The following is a 20,111-nucleotide window of genomic DNA, read 5'->3' on the forward strand; positions in this document are numbered from 1 at the left end:
GAGGGAGGGCTGGAGGCACCCTCCGTTAGACAGACACTCAGCAGCGAGGTGGTGATGAACGATGACTGACCACCGAGCAGCTGTGCTCGTCGGTGTTTATTGGTGCGATTGGTGCGGTGACGAAATGTTGCCTACTGAGCCTCGCAGGCCACCAAGCCTGGCGGGCCAACGAATATTATGCCCCTGGGGGCCTCACATGCTTGTTACAATGTTCCTTTTTGCGCTGGGCTACACGCGTATGGCTCCTAGAAATATCTCGTTCTTTGAGATACAATCGACCTTCAATACCTCACGCGAAAAAGCATATTTGTTTTTCCGATTATATTTCAGAAACACTGCGCTCCCACGAGCAGGAGCCACATTGCATAGGCAATCAGCAATCTTTGTCCTGACTTATATATTCTTACGAATGAAGGTGTTACTGAGAAGTGCGAGCATGGACGATGATAGCGGAAGGCTTAGCTGGAGAAGCCGCTCTGAATCCAAACGAACCCTCGTTCTCTTTTTTTCTCTCGTCGACCAATGTAACGTAACAATAATTTTATCTGTTTTACAGGCAGATGGTTCTGGCTCCTGGTGAAGTAAAGGTACTGAAGGTTTTCATTGATCTTGATGAAATTATATGTGATTTTAAACAGTAACCCTTAGGGGCGTGTCCACTAATACAGTGAATTGGTAATCGCATCGATAAGAGGTGAGCGGTGATTGTTTATGGAAGTGTACTGTGTGCGCCTGGATAGGAACTGCTAAATCCATCTGAGTAAGTTATTGCAGATTCCAAATCCAGATAGCTTTTGCAGTGTAACAGTTTGACGTTTTTGAAGGGAGGGACTTGCTCTCATCGATAACTAGGATTACGGCATTTATTTACAATATTTACATTACGACAGAAGATACATTTCAACAGTCAAGCATGACTCCCAAATGGAGCCCGAAAGACGAAGTACGAAGTACGAAGCGCGAAGCACACTCCACACGAGCACACCAAAAACTGCTGCTTAAAAATACACTGTCTCCCCTAGATCCCTAGGTGAGGGAAAACTGCCGTCCAACCTTCGTCCTATCGCATCGCACCGTCCACAGTCATCGTTGGAGGCTCAGTCGATCCCCCTTTGAGGGGGAGGGTTCACACACCATCTTGCTCACTATGTTCTCACTGAACACGCTGAGGTGAGCGGGTCCTCGTACACATAGGTTGTCGCGCTTGACCCTAGCGGGCACCTCTTGATTCCAGCGCTGACTTCTCAGGTAGCCGCTGCGACTGTCAGCAGACTGTGACGAATTCTGGGGCCTGCGAAAACGCACCGCAAAACCCCCTTTTCCAGGAGTCCTCTTGCTCCAAGCAGACCATGAAGGCGACAGCGAATCAAGTAACAATACTCGGTCCACCGAACGTGGCTATCGTTGCTGGCGTCACCGAATCTCCGAAGGAGGCGCATGGCTGATTAACTTTGCGGTGGTCTGCAATTCTCCGAAGGAGGTGCATGGTCGGGTAACCTAGCTGGCGTCGCCGGTTCTCCGAAGAGGCGCATTATTGGCTCTCCAAAACGACTCGTCGCAGCGGGTCGGGAAAGGTTCGAAGGTAGCTACCCCCGCAGGATTATCGAAACAACTGCAGTGGGCTGTGAAAGGTTTGCAGGTCAGTACCCCTGCAGGCCGATCGTAACAACGCCTCCATGGCCCAGAAGATCTCGACTGGCCATTGCTGACAACCGCTGGGCAGGAAGAGAATGGCTGGCGAGCACGAATACGGCTGTGCTGTCTGCAGCAACTGCGCCCTTAGAATGCCTTAAGCCATCTCACAACAACCGTGAGTCGATCCCTGCAGCACAATACCCCTCAGCGTGCAAACGCCCGGAATCAGCCGTTAACCCACCAGGCTCCCTATCAAAATTACAATGTAAGCCGTTCAACTGGGAACCCCAAATTTTCACCCCAAAATTTTGTGCCACCAAAGCGAGCGTTCCTGTTCCCCCTGAGTTTAACCAAACCTGACCATCGTGCTGCACAAAAGCAAAGGTTTGCCCAGACCTCAGTTGAAGGCTCTCAACCACCAATACCCGAACATAACTTAAGCAGCCTAACTTCATGAAGAGCCTGTTCTTGTCCTATCGCAGTGGCGTACTTATCGCACGTACTGCTGCCACTGAACAGTCTGGTCAGCTCCACAGGTACGTAATCACAATCACGCTAGCTTTGTGGTCCCTATTCAGAACGCGTACTTCACTTTATTACCTTAAAGGCCCCCAGGATTGCGGGTATTACATAAGGGGTGGGTAGCTAGTAAAATACTATTGAAACTATTGAAAAGAAACTATTGCGACGGTATTTTGGGCCCTACAAGGTCAACCAACGTATTGGCGCATTGGACTATGAGGTTGTGCCAGACAGCATTTCGCATTCACAGCAGCGCCGCGCACTGTCTGAGGTGGTCCACGTGGTGCGTCTTAAACCCTTTTACGAACGCTGACGAACTTTCTTATTTTGTTGTTTTCTTTGCTACGAGTGCTTTTCTTTATTACTTTCATTTGGTTGCAGCATCGGGTCGATGCTTTTTAAGGGGGGGTATTGACACATGTACTTGTCTTTATCGGGCGACACATTTCACCGCCTAACAAATGTTATCGCCCAGCGCAGGACACGCCTGCATGTATCGGAAGTTTCTGGAATGTTATCGATGGTTCGAACCGCTGCCTGTGACCGAACCTTGGGTATTCTTATTGCATGTGTGCACGATGCGAATAATGTAGAACTTTGAGGAAGGCACGTGGGTCCCAGTGATTAATCTGGAACATTCGACGACTGATGTATAAAAGCGGAAGCGCTTTATCCGCTCATCAGATTTTCGAAGATCGCCGAGTATATTGTCACGTGGTAGTGACGGTGAAGAAAGAACACAGTAGCAGTACTGTGAAAGACAAAACTAGCTTTTATTGGGCGAACCTGTGCCCACAAAACAGGATACACTTAAAGCACAACGATAGCGGCGAACACAGTCGGCGATCGTCGAAAATCTGATCAGCGGGTCAAGTGCGTCGGCTTTTATAGAGCAGTCGTCGAATGTTCCAGACTAATCGTTCGGACCCGTGTGCCTTCCAGAAAGTTCTATAGCATTCGCGTTACGCGATGAAATCAGATAACACAAGGTTCGGCGACAACAGACAGAAAGGTAGAAGCATCGATAACTTTACAGAAACATCGGATACATTCAGGTGCGTCCCTCGCTGTGCGATTACAGTTGTTAAGCGGCGAAACGTGGTCGCCCGATAAAGATAAGTACACGTGTCAATACCCCCCTCTTAAAAAGCATCGACCCGATGCTACATACAAGCGAAATAAAAACACCCGTAGCAAAGAAAACAACAACAAAAAATAAGGAATTTCGTCAGCGTCCGTAAAAGGGTTTAAGGCGCACCACGTGGACCACTTCAGATCGTGCGCGGCGCCGCTGTGAATTCGAAATGCCGTCTGGCACGACCTCATAGTCCAGAGCGCCAATACGTCGGATGACCTTGTAGGGTCCGAAATAGCGTCGGAGTAGTTTCTCACTGAGTCCTCGTCGGCGTATCGGTGTCCAAACCCAAACACGGTCGCCGGGCTGGTACTCAACAAAGCGTCGTCGGAGGTTGTAGTGTAGGCTGTCGGTCCTCTGTTGGTTCTTGATCCGTGGGCGGGCGAGCTGTCGGGCTTCTTCGGCGCGCTGGAGATAGCTAGCGACGTCAACATTCTCTTCGTCAGTGACGTGGGGCAGCATGGCGTCGAGCGTCGTCGTCGGGTTCCTGCCGTAAACCAGCTTAAACGGCGTGATCTGTGTTGTTTCTTGCACCGCCGTGTTGTAAGCAAATGTTACGTACGGCAGGACGGCATCCCAAGCCTTGTGTTCGACGTCGACGTACATCGCTAGCATGTCGGCGAGGGTCTTATTCAGCCGCTCCGTAAGGCCATTCGTCTGCGGGTGGTAGGCCGTGGTCCTCCTGTGCCTTGTCTGACTGTATTTCAGAATGGCTTGGGTGAGCTCCGCTGTAAAGGCCGTTCCTCTGTCGGTGATGAGGACTTCTGGGGCGCCATGTCGAAGCAGGATGTTTTCGGCAAAAAATTTCGCCACTTCGGCTGCGCTACCTTTCGGCAGTGCTTTAGTTTCAGCGAAGCGGGTGAGGTAGTCTGTCGCCACGACGATCCACTTATTTCCGGTTGTTGACGTCGGAGAGGGTCCCAGCAAGTCCATCCCGATCTGCTGGAATGGTCGGCAAGGAGGCTCGATTGGCTGTAGTAATCCGGCTGGCCTTGTCGGCGGTGTCTTACGTCGCTGACAGTCTCGGCATGTTCTGACATAATGGGCGACGTCGGCGGTCAGGCGCGGCCAATAATACTTTTGTTGTATCCTCGAGAGTGTCCTGGAAAAACCGAGGTGTCCAGCGGTCGGATTGTCATGTAGGGCATGCAATACTTCTGGACGAAGTCCTGACGGGACAACAAGAAGGTAGTTGGCGCGGACTGGCGAGAAGTTCTTCTTCACGAGTAGACTGTCTTGAAGCGTGAAGGAAGATAATCCGCGCTTAAATGCCCTGGGGACAACGTCGGTGTGCCCTTCCAAATAATCGACGAGGCCTTTAAGTTCCGGGTCCGCTCGTTGTTGTTCGGCGAAGTCTTCCGCGCTTATTATTCCAAGGAAAGCGTCGTCATCCTCGTCATTTTGCGGCGGCGGGTCAATGGGGGCGCGGGATAGGCAATCGGCGTCTGAGTGTTTTCGTCCGGACTTGTATGTTACGGTGATGTCGTATTCTTGTAGTCTGAGGCTCCACCGTGCCAGCCGTCCTGAGGGATCCTTTAAATTCGCTAGCCAACACAAGGCGTGATGGTCGCTGACGACTTTGAATGGCCTGCCATATAAGTAAGGGCGAAATTTCGCTGTAGCCCAAACGATGGCGAGGCATTCCTTTTCGGTTGTAGAATAATTGCCTTCCGCTTTTGACAATGACCGGCTAGCGTAAGCTATCACGTGTTCATGTCCATCTTTTCTCTGGACCAGGACGGCGCCGAGGCCTAGGCTACTGGCGTCAGTATGGATTTCTGTATCGGCGTACTCGTCGAAGTGCGCAAGTACCGGCGGCGACTGCATGCGTCGTTTGAGTTCTTCAAATGCGTCGGCCTGCGGCGTTTCCCACTTGAACTCAACATCACATTTAGTTAGACGTGTCAACGGCTCGGCGATGCGTGAAAAGTCCTTGACAAAGCGCCTGTAGTAGGCACACATGCCAAGGAATCTACGCACTGCCTTCTTGTCGGTGGGCTGCGGGAACTTTGCGATGGCAGCTGTTTTCTGCGGGTCGGGGCGTACTCCGGATTTACTGATGACGTGGCCTAGGAACAGAAGCTCGTCGTAAGCGAAGCGGCATTTTTCTGGCTTCAGAGTGAGCCCTGATGACTTGATGGCCTCTAATACTGTAGCAAGCCGCCTAAGGTGATCGTCGAAATTTCCGGCGAATACAACGACGTCATCCAAGTAAACGAGACAGGTCTGCCATTTCAATCCCGCTAAAACCGTGTCCATCACGCGCTGGAACGTTGCAGGCGCCGAGCACAGTCCAAATGGCATAACCTTGAACTCGTAGAGGCCGTCTGGGGTGATGAAGGCGGTCTTTTCGCGATCTCTTTCGTCGACTTCTATTTGCCAATAGCCAGACTTGAGGTCCATCGAGGAGAAGTACTTAGCGTTGCAAAGCCGATCCAATGCGTCGTCTATCCGTGGAAGGGGGTATACGTCCTTCTTCGTGATCTTGTTCAGACGACGATAATCGACGCAGAAACGTAGGGTTCCGTCCTTTTTCTTCACCAGGACAACAGGGGATGCCCACGGGCTTTTCGACGGCTGGATGATGTCGTCGCGCAGCATTTCGTCGACTTGTTCTCTTATAGCTTGGCGTTCTCGCGGCGAAACTCGGTAAGGGCTTTGGCGGAGTGGTCGAGCGTACTCCTCGGTGATTATGCGATGCTTGGCGACTGGTGTTTGTCGAATCCTCGATGTCGTCGAAAAGCAGTGTTTGTATCGTCGGAGCAGACTTCTGAGCTGCTGTTGCTTAATCACTGGGAGACTCGGATTAATGTCGTAGTCTGGTTCGGGAACCGTGGTCGTCGGGGTAGATGTGGCGGAATCCGAGAGGACAAACGCATTACTGGTTTCCACAATTTCCTCAATGTACGCGATCGTCGTGCCCTTGTTGATGTGCTTGAACTCCGGGCTGAAGTTTGTCAGCAACACTTCAGTTTTCCCTCCATGCAGTCGAGCGATCCCTCTTGCGACGCAAATTTCACGGTCTAGCAGGAGGCGTTGGTCGCCTTCAATGACACCTTCTACGTCAGCGGGTATTTCGGTGCCGACCGAAATAACAATGCTGGAGCGGGGCGGGATGCTCACTTGGTCTTCGAGCACACTCAAGGCGTGGTGACTACGAGGGCTCTCCGGCGGTATCGCTTTATCTTCCGACAGCGTTATTGACTTCGACTTCAGGTCGATGACTGCGCCGTGTTGGTTCAGGAAGTCCATACCGAGAATGACGTCTCGAGAACACTGTTGGAGGATAACGAAGTTGGCAGGGTAAGTCCGGTCATGAATGGTTATCCTTGCCGTGCAGATTCCAGTCGGCGTAATCAGGTGTCCTCCAGCGGTGCGAATTTGAGGGCCTTCCCATGCAGTCTTAACCTTCTTCAACTGGGCGGCGATGTGTCCACTCATGACGGAGTAATCAGCCCCTGTGTCCACTAAGGCGGTAACAGCGTGGCCGTCGAGAAGCACGTCGAGGTCGGTGGTTCTTTGTCTGGCGTTACAGTTAGGTCTCGGCGTCGGATCACGGCTGCGTCGTGTTGAACTGAAGCTGGAACGTCGCGTCGTCAAGCCGTCTTTCGTCGGTGCAGTCTTGGCTTCCTGACTTCGTCGGAACGGCGGCGTCTCGTCATTAGGTCGTCGAGATGGTTTCTTCGTCGTATTCGTCGGCGGCGGAGGATCTTCGTCAGTTCGACGAACAGCAACCGCACCTCCATCGGTTGCTGCTTTTAGTTTTCCGGATATGGGCTCGCAGAGCGGCCCCGGGCTGGGCCGGTGTATGGTCGGCGCTGCGGCGACAGGTAGCGGCCTGGTGACGGCGAACGGGACGGCCGTCGAGGGCTCCACTGAGTAGCGGCGAGGTAATCGGCGATGTCACGTGGGCGCTCGCCAAGCTGTGGACGCGGCGCGTTGACGGCAAAACCTCGCAGTCCCATCTCCCGGTACGGACATCTTCGGTAGACGTGACCCGCTTCTCCGCAGTGGTAGCAGAGCGGGCGGTGGTCAGGAGCACGCCAGATGTCCGTCTTCCTCGCGTAGGTGCGCTGGGCGACGGGTGGTCGTGCTGGCGGCGGCGGCGGTGGTCGACGGAATTGCGGCGTTACGGGGCCCTGACGCGGCCGTGGAAGGGGACCTTGACGGCGGGCAACGGCGGCGTAGCTCATCGCTTGCGGCTGAGGCTGCGGCGGTTCTGGTTGCACCTCAGGAACTCCAAGCGATCGGCGCACCTCTTCTTTTACGATGTCGGCGATCGAGGCCACTTGAGGCTGCGACGAAGGCAAGACCTTGCGCAGTTCTTCGCGCACAATGGCCCTGATGGTCTCGCGCAGATCGTCCGTGGCCAGTGACTGAACTCCGGCGTAGTTTGTCGAGGTCGTGCGGCGGTCGAATTGCCGGTTTCGCATCTCGAGTGTCTTCTCGATGCTGGTGGCCTCGCGAAGAAACTCGTCGATGGTCTTCGGTGGGCTTCGTACCATTGCGCCGAAAAGTTCTTCCTTCACACCACGCATGAGAAGGCGGACTTTCTTCTCTTCGGGCATATCCGGGTCGGCGTGGCGGAAGAGACGTTTCATTTCTTCCGTGAAGATAGCAACGTTCTCGTTCGGTAGCTGCACTCGGGCGTCCAGCATGGCTTCGGCCCTTTCCTTGCGCACGACGCTCGTAAAGGTGCGCAGGAAGCCGCTACGGAAGAGGTCCCATGTCGTTAAGGTCGACTCCCGGTTCTCAAACCACGTTCTGGCGGCGTCTTCTAAGGCGAAGTAGACATGCCGCTGCTTGTCGTCGGAGTCCCAGTTGTTGAATGTCGCGATTCGCTCGTAGGTCTCCAGCCAGGATTCCGGGTCTTCAGTCGCTGCTCCATGGAAGGTCGGTGGGTCCCGGGGTTGTTGTAAGATAACGGGGGACGCTGGGGCAGCCATTGAGGTTGTCTTGACCACGATCTTCTTTGTCGCCTCAGGTAGAAGTCCGTGCTCTGGGGGCAGTCCTTGCAGTCTGCGGCTAGCACGCTGGTCTTGGGCGGTGTCGGTTTTGTCCTCGGGCTTCGGGCTTGGATCGCGGCTTTGCGGGGGCGTTCGGTACATGAACGCACTAGCACCACCACCAGATGTCACGTGGTAGTGACGGTGAAGAAAGAACACAGTAGCAGTACTGTGAAAGACAAAACTAGCTTTTATTGGGCGGTTCGCCCAATAAAAGCTAGTTTTGTCTTTCACAGTACGAGGGAGGGTTCGCGAACACAGTCGGCGATCGTCGAAAATCTGATCAGCGGGTCAAGTGCGTCGGCTTTTATAGAGCAGTCGTCGAATGTTCCAGACTAATCGTTCGGACCCGTGTGCCTTCCACAAAGTTCTATAGCATTCGCGTTACGCGATGAAATCAGATAACACAAGGTTCGGCGACAACAGACAGAAAGGTAGAAGCATCGATAACTTTCCAGAAACATCGGATACATTCAGGTGCGTCCCTCGCTGTGCGATTACAGTTGTTAAGCGGCGAAACGTGGTCGCCCGATTAAGATAAGTACACGTGTCAATATTCGCCGCTATCGTCCTTTGAGTGTAGGCTGCTTTAAGTTCTCCCAATAAAACGCTAGTTTCGTTAATCAAAGTTTTTCTGCCTTCTTCACCGTCCCTACCACGTGACAATATTAGCTATCTTCCAGTCTCCGGGAGCGGTCCCAGTTTCTAGCGATTGTTTGAATAGTACGCCGAGTATTTGTGCTGATACATGAGGGATGTTCTTTAGAAGTTTACTACTTATACCATCACAGCCAGCGGAACATGATGGTTTAAGACTATTGATTAGGTTAAATATGCCCTCCGGGTAAATGTCTACGTCTGGGACAGTTTGCACTGAAGCAGTAAGTATGCGCCGGTCAGGTACGTGAATGGGAGCAGTATTACACAAGTAGTTTTAGGGCGGTTGCGCATTCATCATTCGGAATAGGTTCACCATCGAGGTCAACGAGTGCGATTGTGTTAGATCTGTCTTTAGTGGAGAGCATGCGCCAATATTTATTTGGATTTGATTGAAAAATGGAGAGTAGATCGTGTCTGTTAAATTTATTTTTGGCTTGAATGACCTCCTGAATATACAGTTTTACGCACGTGCAGTGTTATTCCTTTGATTTGCTTTCCTGTAGAGACGTTTTTTTTTACGTTTAGGAAGATATTTTACACGTTTAGTGAACCAAGGGTTGTTATAATCTGATTTTACACCAATAGTGGGCATGTACTTGTATTTTAGGTTTAACATTATGTTTCTAAATAGCTCACAGTTAGAGTTGACTGAGCGTTACGAGAAAGTGGTCTGAAATTTCGGCTAAAATGACTCTACTCCACTGTTTATAGCCTCATAGTTACCTCTCCGGTAGTCAGACATTAGGTTTTGGGTAGATGATTTCTTACGCCGTGGGAAACGTATAAAAGCGTGCAGGAGACAATGATCGCTGAAGCCAGGTATCGCGGTAATGACTGATATGTCGTCCGGGTGACCTGTAAGAAGGAAGTCGAGTATGTTATCGCCTCTGGTGGGACATGCTATCACCTGCTGGAGGTTGAAATCTTCTGTAACTTTAAGAAATTGTTTGGCTTCGGTAGGAAAGGTCCCTGTTGATGCAGACAGCATACTCCAGTTAATCTGGGGGCAATTAAAATCTCCAAAAAGAAAAAGCAGTGCATTCGGCAGCTTGAGTTTAATGTTTGCCAAGGATTGGGACAGCAAATCAATGAAAGCTTGCTGTTTATTAGGTGGTCAGTCACAAATGCCAAAAACTGTTTTTATCGCATTTTATAGACACACACCCGTGGTAGCCTCGAAGTCTTCTCTCATGGCGTAGCTGGTATCTTTTAATTTTCGTCCATGAGACAGAATGTTGTCTTTTGTCTTGTGATAGGTGAACTTTACAATGATAGGCCGCTTCTTTGATTCGCAAAATTTACCGATTCGGTGCGCTCGCTCAATAGAGTTCGGTTCTAATTTAATGTTTAGATTATCTGCGCACAATGCCAGTATGCACAATGCACAATGCCAAATCTTCGGACTCCTTCCATTACTCACCGACACAGTCGTCTAATCCTATGAATAGAAGGTGATTTCGTCGAATCCTATTACCAGTACTTATGCTTGCAGTTTTTAGGGCTGCAATATCGTTGCGGGTCTGAGTTGTTTGGGATGTTGAAGTATGATTGCCTGGTGTTTGTCTGGTGCATTCTGATATGAAGTGCTGTGCCACACGTGTCAAACATGATTCGTTCTTTTTATGTTACGTCATAGGCAAGTAGCCTATATATCTAGATCGCTGTCGCCGAAATAAAACAGTGCGGTACGTGCTCTTGCATCGTCTCCGTCACTCTGCCACCCGCTACAACAGTGGCGACGAGGGTGACCACCCCGCGGAGCCCCCGCCACGAACAGCGGCGTCTCGGTAGCGCTGGGAGTCCTGCTGGGTACTGAAAGTAATCGAGTCTACGGAGCATCGGCGGTCATGGCCCTGGCTACGAACCTCGGTACCCCAAGTTTCGACGAAAATCAAGATAAGTGGGATATTTACTTGACTCGACTGGAGGCATTTTTTGAAGCAAATGATATTAAGACAGATGATAAGAAAAGGGCGCTCTTGGGTTCGACGCTATCAACGAAGACGATAGGCGTTCTTGCTGCACAGTGCGCCCCCCAGAAGTAAACGCCCTGAGTTACAAGGACGCACTTACTATCCTAAATAACCACTATGCGCCGAAGACTAATGAGGTTGCCGCAAGTTACAAGTTCTTTACAAGGGATCAGGCTGCAAGCGAATCTGTCCGGGACTATGTTGTTGAGCTACGCAAGCTTGCGGATAATTGTCACTTCGGCACCAGTTTGGATCGTATGTTACGGGACCGCATTGTGTGCGGCATCCGAAATCATGCGGGGCAGCAGACGCTGCTTGAAAAAACTGAGCTCACACTTGCCCAAGCTGCAACGATTGCCATAGTGGCAGAGACAGCCGCACTGGAAGTAAGCGCCGTGACTAGACCCGATAATGAGGCAGCGGTGTGCACTGTAGCGAGTAAATCGCGCCGATATCAGACTTTAGCCAAAGGTAAGCAAAGCCATACTGAGTGCGCAAGCTGCGGAAACTACGATCACGAAGCAAGCGACTGTCCGCACAAAAAGTAGCAGTGTTTTCGCTGTCGGAAGACTGGTCATTTCGCAAGAAAATGCCGCTCCCAGTCGGGGCTCCGGGCTGGTCGTAGGCGCGATGGCGTCGCTAACGCAGTTCATTATGAGAGCTCTGTATCCGAAACGGAGGAAGGCGATGTTTCATCAGTCTTCACATTGCAGGAATCACGGGAAAAGAAATCTTTGCTCCAGGCGTTCCGCAGAGTTATCCGCTGGGGTGGCGTGCCCTTGAACATGATTATTGTACGGGATCACCGTTTTCTATCATTCCGCAGGAGGTGTATCTAAAGCACCGTCTGAGTTGGCCACGCTTATCGAAATGCAAACACACGCTCAACTGTTACTCGGGCAAGCTACCCATTGTCGGTGAACTGCACCTTGAAGCCAATTTTGCGGGGAAGACTGTACCTGCCACACTGATAGTTACAGGCTGCTCGGGTCCCAGCCTTTGCGGAAGGGACTTAATCCAAGCGTTCTCGCTTTTGCCGTCGGGGTTTCTCGCTACGGTTCAGTCGACTTCAGCAGATCCCGACAGCCTCAGGACCGAGTTTCCTGCCCTTTTTGAGCCAGGACTTGGAAACATTCAGGGGCCACCTGTGAAATTCCACATTCGAGAAGGCGCGCAACCGAAGTTCCACAAGGCGCGGTCAATTCCTTATGCTCTTCGTGAAAAAGTGGAAACTGAGCTGGACCGTTTAGTGGAGCAAGGCATATTATCGCCCATAGCACATTCTGAGTGGGCGGCGCCAATCGTGCCAGTACTGAAGAAAGACGGTTCCCTTCGCATCTGCGGCGATTTCAAAACCACAATCAATGCTGCGTGCATAACTGAGCAGTACCCTTTACCAAACATTGAAGACATTTTCGCGTCGCTACGTGGGGGATCATTTTTCACAACACTGGGCCTTAAGGATGCATATAACCAACTCCCATTGGATGTGGAGGCGAGGAAGTTGGCCGTGATAAACACTCGCAAGGGGTTGTTCTGCTACAACCGTCTTCCGTTTGGAGTTGCCTCGGCTTCCGCGATGTTTCAGCGGCGCATGGAAACGGTCCTGGCCGGTATTCCAGCCGTGCAGGTGTATTTGGACGATGTATTGATAGCGGAACGTCAAGGCGATAATGGCTCAGTGCTTCGGGACGTTTTGCGCAGGCTTCAAGAAAATGGTATCAAGCTGAAGGCCGAAAAATGCCATTTTTCGCAAAGACTCAATCGTCTACCTCGGCCATCGCATTGACAAAGACGGCTTGCATCCGCTTGAAAAGAACCTAGCAGCAATACGCGACTCGCCACGGCCTACGAATGTGAGCGAACTGCGCTGTTTCTTGGGTCTGTTGACTTATTATCACCGGTTCTTGCCACACATGTCAACGATGCTGGCACCGTTGTATCTTTTGCTTGAAAAAGAGCATCAATGGCACTGGGGAACGGCGCAGGAAAATTCATATCTCAAGGTTGCTCTACAAACACTTCTGAGTTCGCCTGTTCTGACGTATTTCGATCCCCACCAACCAGTGCGTTTGGAATGCGATGCGTCACCTTCGGGTTTAGGTGCCGTAATCTCGCACCGAATTGGACAATTGGATAAGCCAATTGCTTTCCGTTCACGCACGTTAACACACGCCGAAAAATAATTATTCTCAGCTCGAGAAGGAAGCGCTCACACTGGTGTTCGGAGTTTCGAGACTACCTGCTGGGCCGCGAGTTTATATTGGTCACAGACTACGAACCACTGGTGGAACTTCTACGAGAAGATCGACTTGTGCCCCACAATGGCGTCGGCACGTATTCAGAGATGGACTCTGTTTCTAAGCCAATATAGCTACCGCATAGAGTACAAGGCCGGCAAGGAAAACGCCAACGCGGACGCACTCAGCCGCCTACCCGTGCCGTTAACAGACGTTTGTCGATCGGGCACCTTACCAGAATACGTGTTGTCTTCAGGGACCCTTGACAGCTCGTTCGTGCCAGCGGATGCCATAGGGGCGCTGACGAACGGAGATGAAAACCTTAGCGTTGTGCAGCACTTTGTACTGAATGGATGGCCTAAACGCTTGTCACCGTGTCACAATCACCTTCAACCTTGTTTTTGCAGAAGACTGGAGCTGTCAAGCGTAGAAGGCCTGCTCTACTGGGGTCATCGCATTGTCGTACCCCGCAAAGCGCGAGTCTCCATGCTCGCTGAGCTACATCGGTCACACCAGGGTGCATCTGCGATGAAAAGACTGGCTCGGACGCTGTTCTGGTGGCCTGGGTTGGATGGCGAGATCGAAAGCCTCGCACGTTCGTGCATCTCATGTGTACAAGCTCAGCCAATGCCCCACCGACAGGTTCCTATCTGTTGGTCAGAAACTGGAACCAAGTGGTCAAGGCTTCACATTGATTACGCCGGACCGATAGAGGGACGCATGCTGTTGATAGTCGTCGACTCTCATACTAAATGGATTGAGGCACTTCCCGTCAAGTCGGCGACCACAGAAGTCACAAGTGCGCGGCTTCGACAATTGTTTGCGCGTTTTGGCTTGCCGCAAACAGTTGTATCAGATAACGGGCCTCAGTTTGCAAGTCAGCAGTTTTCCCAGTTCATGACTGTCAACAACATAACTCATCTACGTAGTGCGCCGTACCACCCACAATTTAATGGTCTCGCAGAGCGTGCGGTCCGCACAATAAAGGATGGCCTTCTTAAGCACTCGATGGTAAACGATCTCGAAACAAAGCTAGCGCGAGTGCTCCTAGGCTATCGACGTACCCCACTACCGTGCGGCAAGTCTCCTTCAGAGATGCTGCTGAACTACCAAATTCGTTCGCGCTTGGATACTTGCGTTCCTTCTCTACCTCAAAGTTACTCGCAGCCTCCCAGATTCCAGTCCGGCGACCAGGTGTGGGTGCGCAACTTTGGCCAAGGGGAGCGTTGGCGTCCAGGCATCGTCAAGAGCATAGAGGGTTCACGCCTTGTAACGGTCGACACTCCAGATGGCCTAGCCAGACGTCACTTCGACCAAATTTTCCGTCGCGTGCCTGTGTCACCCGTGACCCCAAAAGCGGAGGCGTCCGACTCGCTTCAACCCAGCTCGGACAACAAGCATCGGCCCACGCCAACGCCAGAAGCCCGGTGCAGCGTGGCCACTCCAGAAGCAAGTGGCGCTGCGCCTGTTCCTTCGACAACACCTCCAACGTCCGTCCCAGCCGAACAGGCTCTCTCCCCCAAGTCCACCCGTCTTACGGAGGTCTACCCGACAACGAAGACCCGTGCAAAGACTGCAGTTTTAAAGAAAGGGAGAAGTGATATGAAGTGCTGTGCCACACGTGTCAAACATGATTCGTTCTTTTTATGTTACGTCATAGGCAAGCAGCCTATATATCTAGATCGCTGTCGCTGAAATAAAACAGTGCGGTACGTGCTCTTGGATCGTCTCCGTCACTCTGCCACCCGCTACAACACATTCCAGCTGTGTTAGGCGTGATTGAAGGGACGACAATATATTGTCTTGGTTTGCTTGAAATGCTCGTATTTCTACGATTTCTACTAGAATTGTCTCTAACAAAGGGGCGATGTCTGTAGCATCAGGTGGGCCTGCCTTCAACTCGACATCACCTGACAATAACTGCATAAATTCCGAAAGCACTTCAAAAGCAATCATGTCACTACATAACCAAATCACAATGCGCCAATTTGCATGGAAGGGGCAAGACATCGCAATGAAAAAGCGGTCACTACCACGAAAATATTTTGAAATGTCGAGGTAAGAAACCTGGATCGATTCGGGCATCAGCATGGTGCCGAGCGGTGTCGTGCCCCACGCAGGCGCCATTCCATTCCTTGTTAAGTAGTGCTTGGTGCGGTCCCCTGAGGCGAGGCGTAGTGTTGCCAGACGGGCACTTCCGTGCGCGCTGGAACTAGACATCCAGAAGAAAAGGTGGCGAAGAAGGGTTGGTTGGCGGTGACGGGTTCAGTTTCGTTGACAGTCGATGGCGTCGGCAATCGTAACGGGTCCGGTAATGGGCAAGGGAAGACAAGAGGCCAGCATAGCAGCAGCTGGAACAATTTGTGGATCAGCATGGTGTGCCGAGTGGTGTCGTGCCCCCTAAGAGAAAAGAATGCGCAGGTCATGTAATGCGTAAGTTAGATAACCATTGGACCATTAGGGTTACAGAATGGGTAACAAGAGAAGGGAAACGCAGTCGAGGACGGCAGAAGACTAGGTGGAGCGATGAAATTAGGACGTTCGCGGGCGCTTGTTGGAATCGGGTGGCGGAAGACAGGGCTACTTGGAGTCGCAGGGAGATACCTTTGTCCTGCAGTGGAAATAAAATAGGCTGATTATTGTTGTTATTATTATTATTATTAAATGCGCAGAGAGCAGAGCATTGGTTTGCGACGAATGGCGGTTGTATGATGGCAGAGGGTTGGGCGAGTTGGTCGTGGTTCATAACGGTGGTGTTCGCGTAGAGCACGAAAGTAGGAAGAACAGAGACAAATGAAGAGCGTCACTGTAGCACTCTTTACTCGTCCCTGTCGTTCCTACTGTCGTGCGCTACGCAAACACCGCAGCAGTACGCTGTCTGATGTGCAGTGGCAGAGAGGGAACTTCTCAAATGTCTATTAGAGCGGTTCGGGGTGGTTGTTCCAATAATCCCCCAGTCTGCGTTTGCTTCCAAGATAGCGGTAACGATAATTGGCTTCTCTTTGGTTGCAGTTCAGCTGAAGACTCAAAATAACCGTTCACGTCCAGTTTTCGTATCAGTTACGGTTCGGTTCAAAACCATCATCCCTGCCTCAGAAAGCATCTCTAACACGCCTTACTTGGACTTTGAAGTTCCGGTCGTCGTAGCTGATTAGCTCAGTGATGGTGTGGGCGGTGAAGCCAAATTCCTCCCTGGTCAAAAGGGCGGCCCGCTGAACGTCCAGCCACGGCTTGATCGGCTGCTCCACAAACATCTCCCTGCAAAGAGGCACAGACGGGGCCGGCTGTGCCACGTTTTTCTCTTACCGCTCGCTCCTATTTCTTAGCGCACACGTTGTGTAATGAATGTGAAATAAGGTAAAAAGCTTAACGCTCCTATTTCTGCCTGCAATTCAGCACATATTTCTTTACAACTAAAGCAGGACAATATAGTCGCCGTTTCACATGTCATATTTTGTAAGCGTTCTAGTAGTTATACCGCTACATACTCCCGACTCTCATACCACATCTAAAAGCTAAAATGTTATACATTAAAATGACATATATTAAACACTCGCACGATTTCTCACGCACTCTCCTGGGTATTCATGTGCTACTACTACAACTAACCCTGCGACTAACCCTGGGACTAACCCTCGGACAAGAAACCTGTTAGACAGCGCCACTACTCACAAACCTAAGCGGCGGATGTGGAACATCCTTTCTACCGCAGGTATCACGTGTACGTGTTCTTTTTGGGTAAAGGCAACTGCTCAATAAACCCACACATGCTACTTGAAGGTATCAATGTTGTCGGATTGCAGAAACGCGTTATGCAATAAGCGAGAACAAAGAAGATTAATTGAGGGCACAATTTTATTAATTATATCAGAGGAAGCCAACAAACAACATCACCGAGGCCAAGGCAAGCAAAATTACTTGTACTTACTAAGTAAATTAAAGAAATTATAGATTAATGAAAGTTAAAGTGGATGGAAAAGCAACTTGCCGCTGATAAGGATCGATCCCACGTCTTCGCATTACGCGTAGAATGCTCTGCCAATTGAGCTACCGCGGCGCCGTTTACCCATACACATTCTGGGGTATTTATGTGTTACTTCTAGAACTAGAATACTCCCAGGGTTAGTTATAGTAGTAACACATAAATCCCTCAGAACGGGGATGGGAAAATGGCGCCATTATAGCTAATTGGCAGAGCATTCACGCGTAACGCGAAGACGTAGGATCGATCCCCACATGCGGCATGCTGCTTTTCCACCCACTTTAATTTCCATTAATTTATCATTTCTTTAATTTAGTTAGTACAATTTTCCCTGTATTGTCCTTGGTGCCTGTTTGTTGGCTGCTTCTAATATATGTCTCACCATCCAGGAATCACGAAGAAAGCTAACATGCTGTCGTTTGACCTGAAGTAGGTCACATTAGGACATTTACACGAGGTGCACAGTGGCCGCGTACATGTTTATATCGACCTACAAGTTCAGCTGTCGCTGTGGTGAAACCAGCAAGATCTGTCTAAATACAGCTAAAAGCATCATATGTATCATCAACGACAGCTAGTAGCTCTGCGTGCGGCTCTTCATTTCATTAAGGAGGAACAACCCCATGCATGGCCAATCTTCTGTGATTCCAAGGCAGCCCTACAGAGTGTACTCTAAGCACTACGCAATGGATCACATGTGCAGCTCGCCGTAGAGATCAGAGAAGTCCAGGATCACATAGTTGATCAGATTGTGTGCGGTTAACCCCTGTAGGGGTTGTGGGACGGACTTCGGGATGAAAACCAAACTTGGGAGATTTATTTTACATTATGTACAGGGAGGTGAGCGTCAATTAACAGTCGTACAGTCATTACGGGCCGGCAGCAACTCGGACGCTGCGGCCCGCGGCAAGAAGTTCGAGAGAGGTGAATCAGGGAATCAGGGAATATTCCGGTCTCTCTGGAAGGCTTCTTATAAACCCTTCGAGCACTGTAAGTCACGTCATTTTCGACCAATGGGAGAGTCCGCTCAGATGACGCCACTTTCAGCCAATGGTAGGCGCCCGTGCGATGGTGTCATACCCGGCGAAGAGAGTCGGCGCCTGGTCCTCCTCTCTTGATCACTTGAGCCCGGTGCGCTCTTGCCTCGCAGAATTGCAATCCACTTCTTTCGAGGAGGAGAAGGAGGGGGGGGCGCTCATGCTCCATTGCACGAGTGCCCACCTGCTCCCTGTGGTACGGCTCCGCAGTGGTGGCAAATGCCTTCTTCAAAGCCGAAGGGGGACGATTGAGCTCCATTGTCCGAGGCCCCCTTCTAATCCCGGCGGCGCACGACCCGGGGGCCGCAAACTTGTTTGCACTTGTCGGGTGCTCCTCTGGAATGTGCTTTCCTGCTTCTGCATTCCTCAATTAGCTGTGCTGCGTTTCGAAGTGGTTTGGGGAACTCGAAGTAATCGCAGGAAACAGCTCCATATCTAACAGCTAGTCCTCGCCCCGGTTGTTCTGAATGGCCGGTGAACTCAATTCGCTGGCCATGAGGAACGCTGAAAGAAGCTGCAGGGTACTGGGGTCGAGCCTCGTTTGACAACCCTCGGGATCCTGGGCCCTGGAGAACATACGTCAAACAAACCAAACAACACAGCGCTGCACCACGCGTAAGCGCAGGCTCTTCACCCCTGACTCGCCAGGCTATTACTGAGTCAAAATCAACCCTGATCTTTTAGTTCCCCAATTTTGACAAATCAGTTGTAACCACCCTTCCAAACAGCTATGCATTTCTCCTCGATTGCCGACAAGACCAGAGTACTATTGTTGTTGCAAAACAAAAGGGTCGTTGACGATGCAAACAACAAATGAAAACAGCCGAACATAACTTAAGTGGCCTAACTACACGAACAGCATGTTTCCAATCTATCGCAGTGGCGTACTTATCGCACGTATTGGTGCCACTGAACAATCTGGTCAACCTCACAAGTACGTAATCACAAGCGCACTAGCCTTGTGGTCACTAAACAGAACGCGTACTTGCGTTGTAGGCAAACTTTTCATTTACGCTTACTCACGTTTCTTCCCTGAAAGTCCTACAGGACACGTGACTTAAACGAACAATTAAACTTGCGGGACTTACACACTCCGCAGAACCCTTAAACTGATCCGTCTTTTAATAACTCGTTCCACGCGTACTTATAAGAGAAGACAGAATACGGCTGCCCTCCACACACACTAGCAACCCAGTCATAAAGTCTGCTTCCTTCCGTCCACACAGGACACGCGCTAATGGAACTAAGAACGCTTCTCCGTGCAAATCATGCAATCACTGAAAATCTACGCGCTTAACCTTAGAAAATTCAACACTTAAAAGAAAGAAGGTTAAATAACACACACGCGCGTTACGATAGGCCTCTCAACAATAACCTTGACCCTCAGGTTACTCACACACACAAAAAAAGCCTATCTACTTATTAATGAGCATCTCGCGAGACTACATGTTTACACAAACGCGTCTTTCAAATCTCGGAGCTTTTCTCAAACGAAAACAAACAAAGCTCAAACCTTACACATTGAAAGAAATCCCAGTTTCAAATCGCGAAAACTTTCCGATGCTCAAAAATAAAACAAAATAACACGTTTCATTTCTACGGAAGGGCTCTTGGCCTCCCTTTCCAAACGCTTACGTCTGACTCATACTTTGAGTCGAACCCGGGGTGGTCGAAGTTTCAAAGCTATTCTGGCCGCCGAGAGACAACAAGAGGGCTGATTCACTATCAGCTCCCCCAAGACGTTACGGTCTCCTGCCAATTTGCGTCCTCGCACCCCGCTTTCAACACGAACTCGATTGACCGCGTCGGTATACTCCCCACCTGGTCTCGTCTTGCCACCTTGCGTTTCTTCGAACTGCACGCTGAGCTTTGAAAAGAACTACGGAACGACGAGGAGTTTAACTGCCCCGTGCCCTTTGTC

General features: G+C 50.7%; 1 protein-coding gene across 1 annotated transcript in view; it reads right to left on the reverse strand.

Annotated features, from left to right (window-relative positions):
* The window catches only part of LOC139059839 (hydroxylysine kinase), a 345,249-nt gene that overhangs the window by 202,592 nt on the left and 122,546 nt on the right, over nucleotides 1-20,111 (reverse strand). The window contains exon 3 of the mRNA XM_070538251.1: nucleotides 16,291-16,429. Within this exon, the coding sequence (XP_070394352.1) occupies nucleotides 16,291-16,425 (135 nt within the window). The 5' untranslated portion in view covers nucleotides 16,426-16,429. The remainder of the gene's footprint in view (nucleotides 1-16,290; nucleotides 16,430-20,111) is intronic.

Source organism: Dermacentor albipictus, chromosome 5 (assembly GCF_038994185.2).
Source record: "Dermacentor albipictus isolate Rhodes 1998 colony chromosome 5, USDA_Dalb.pri_finalv2, whole genome shotgun sequence".
NCBI lineage: Eukaryota > Metazoa > Arthropoda > Arachnida > Ixodida > Ixodidae > Dermacentor > Dermacentor albipictus.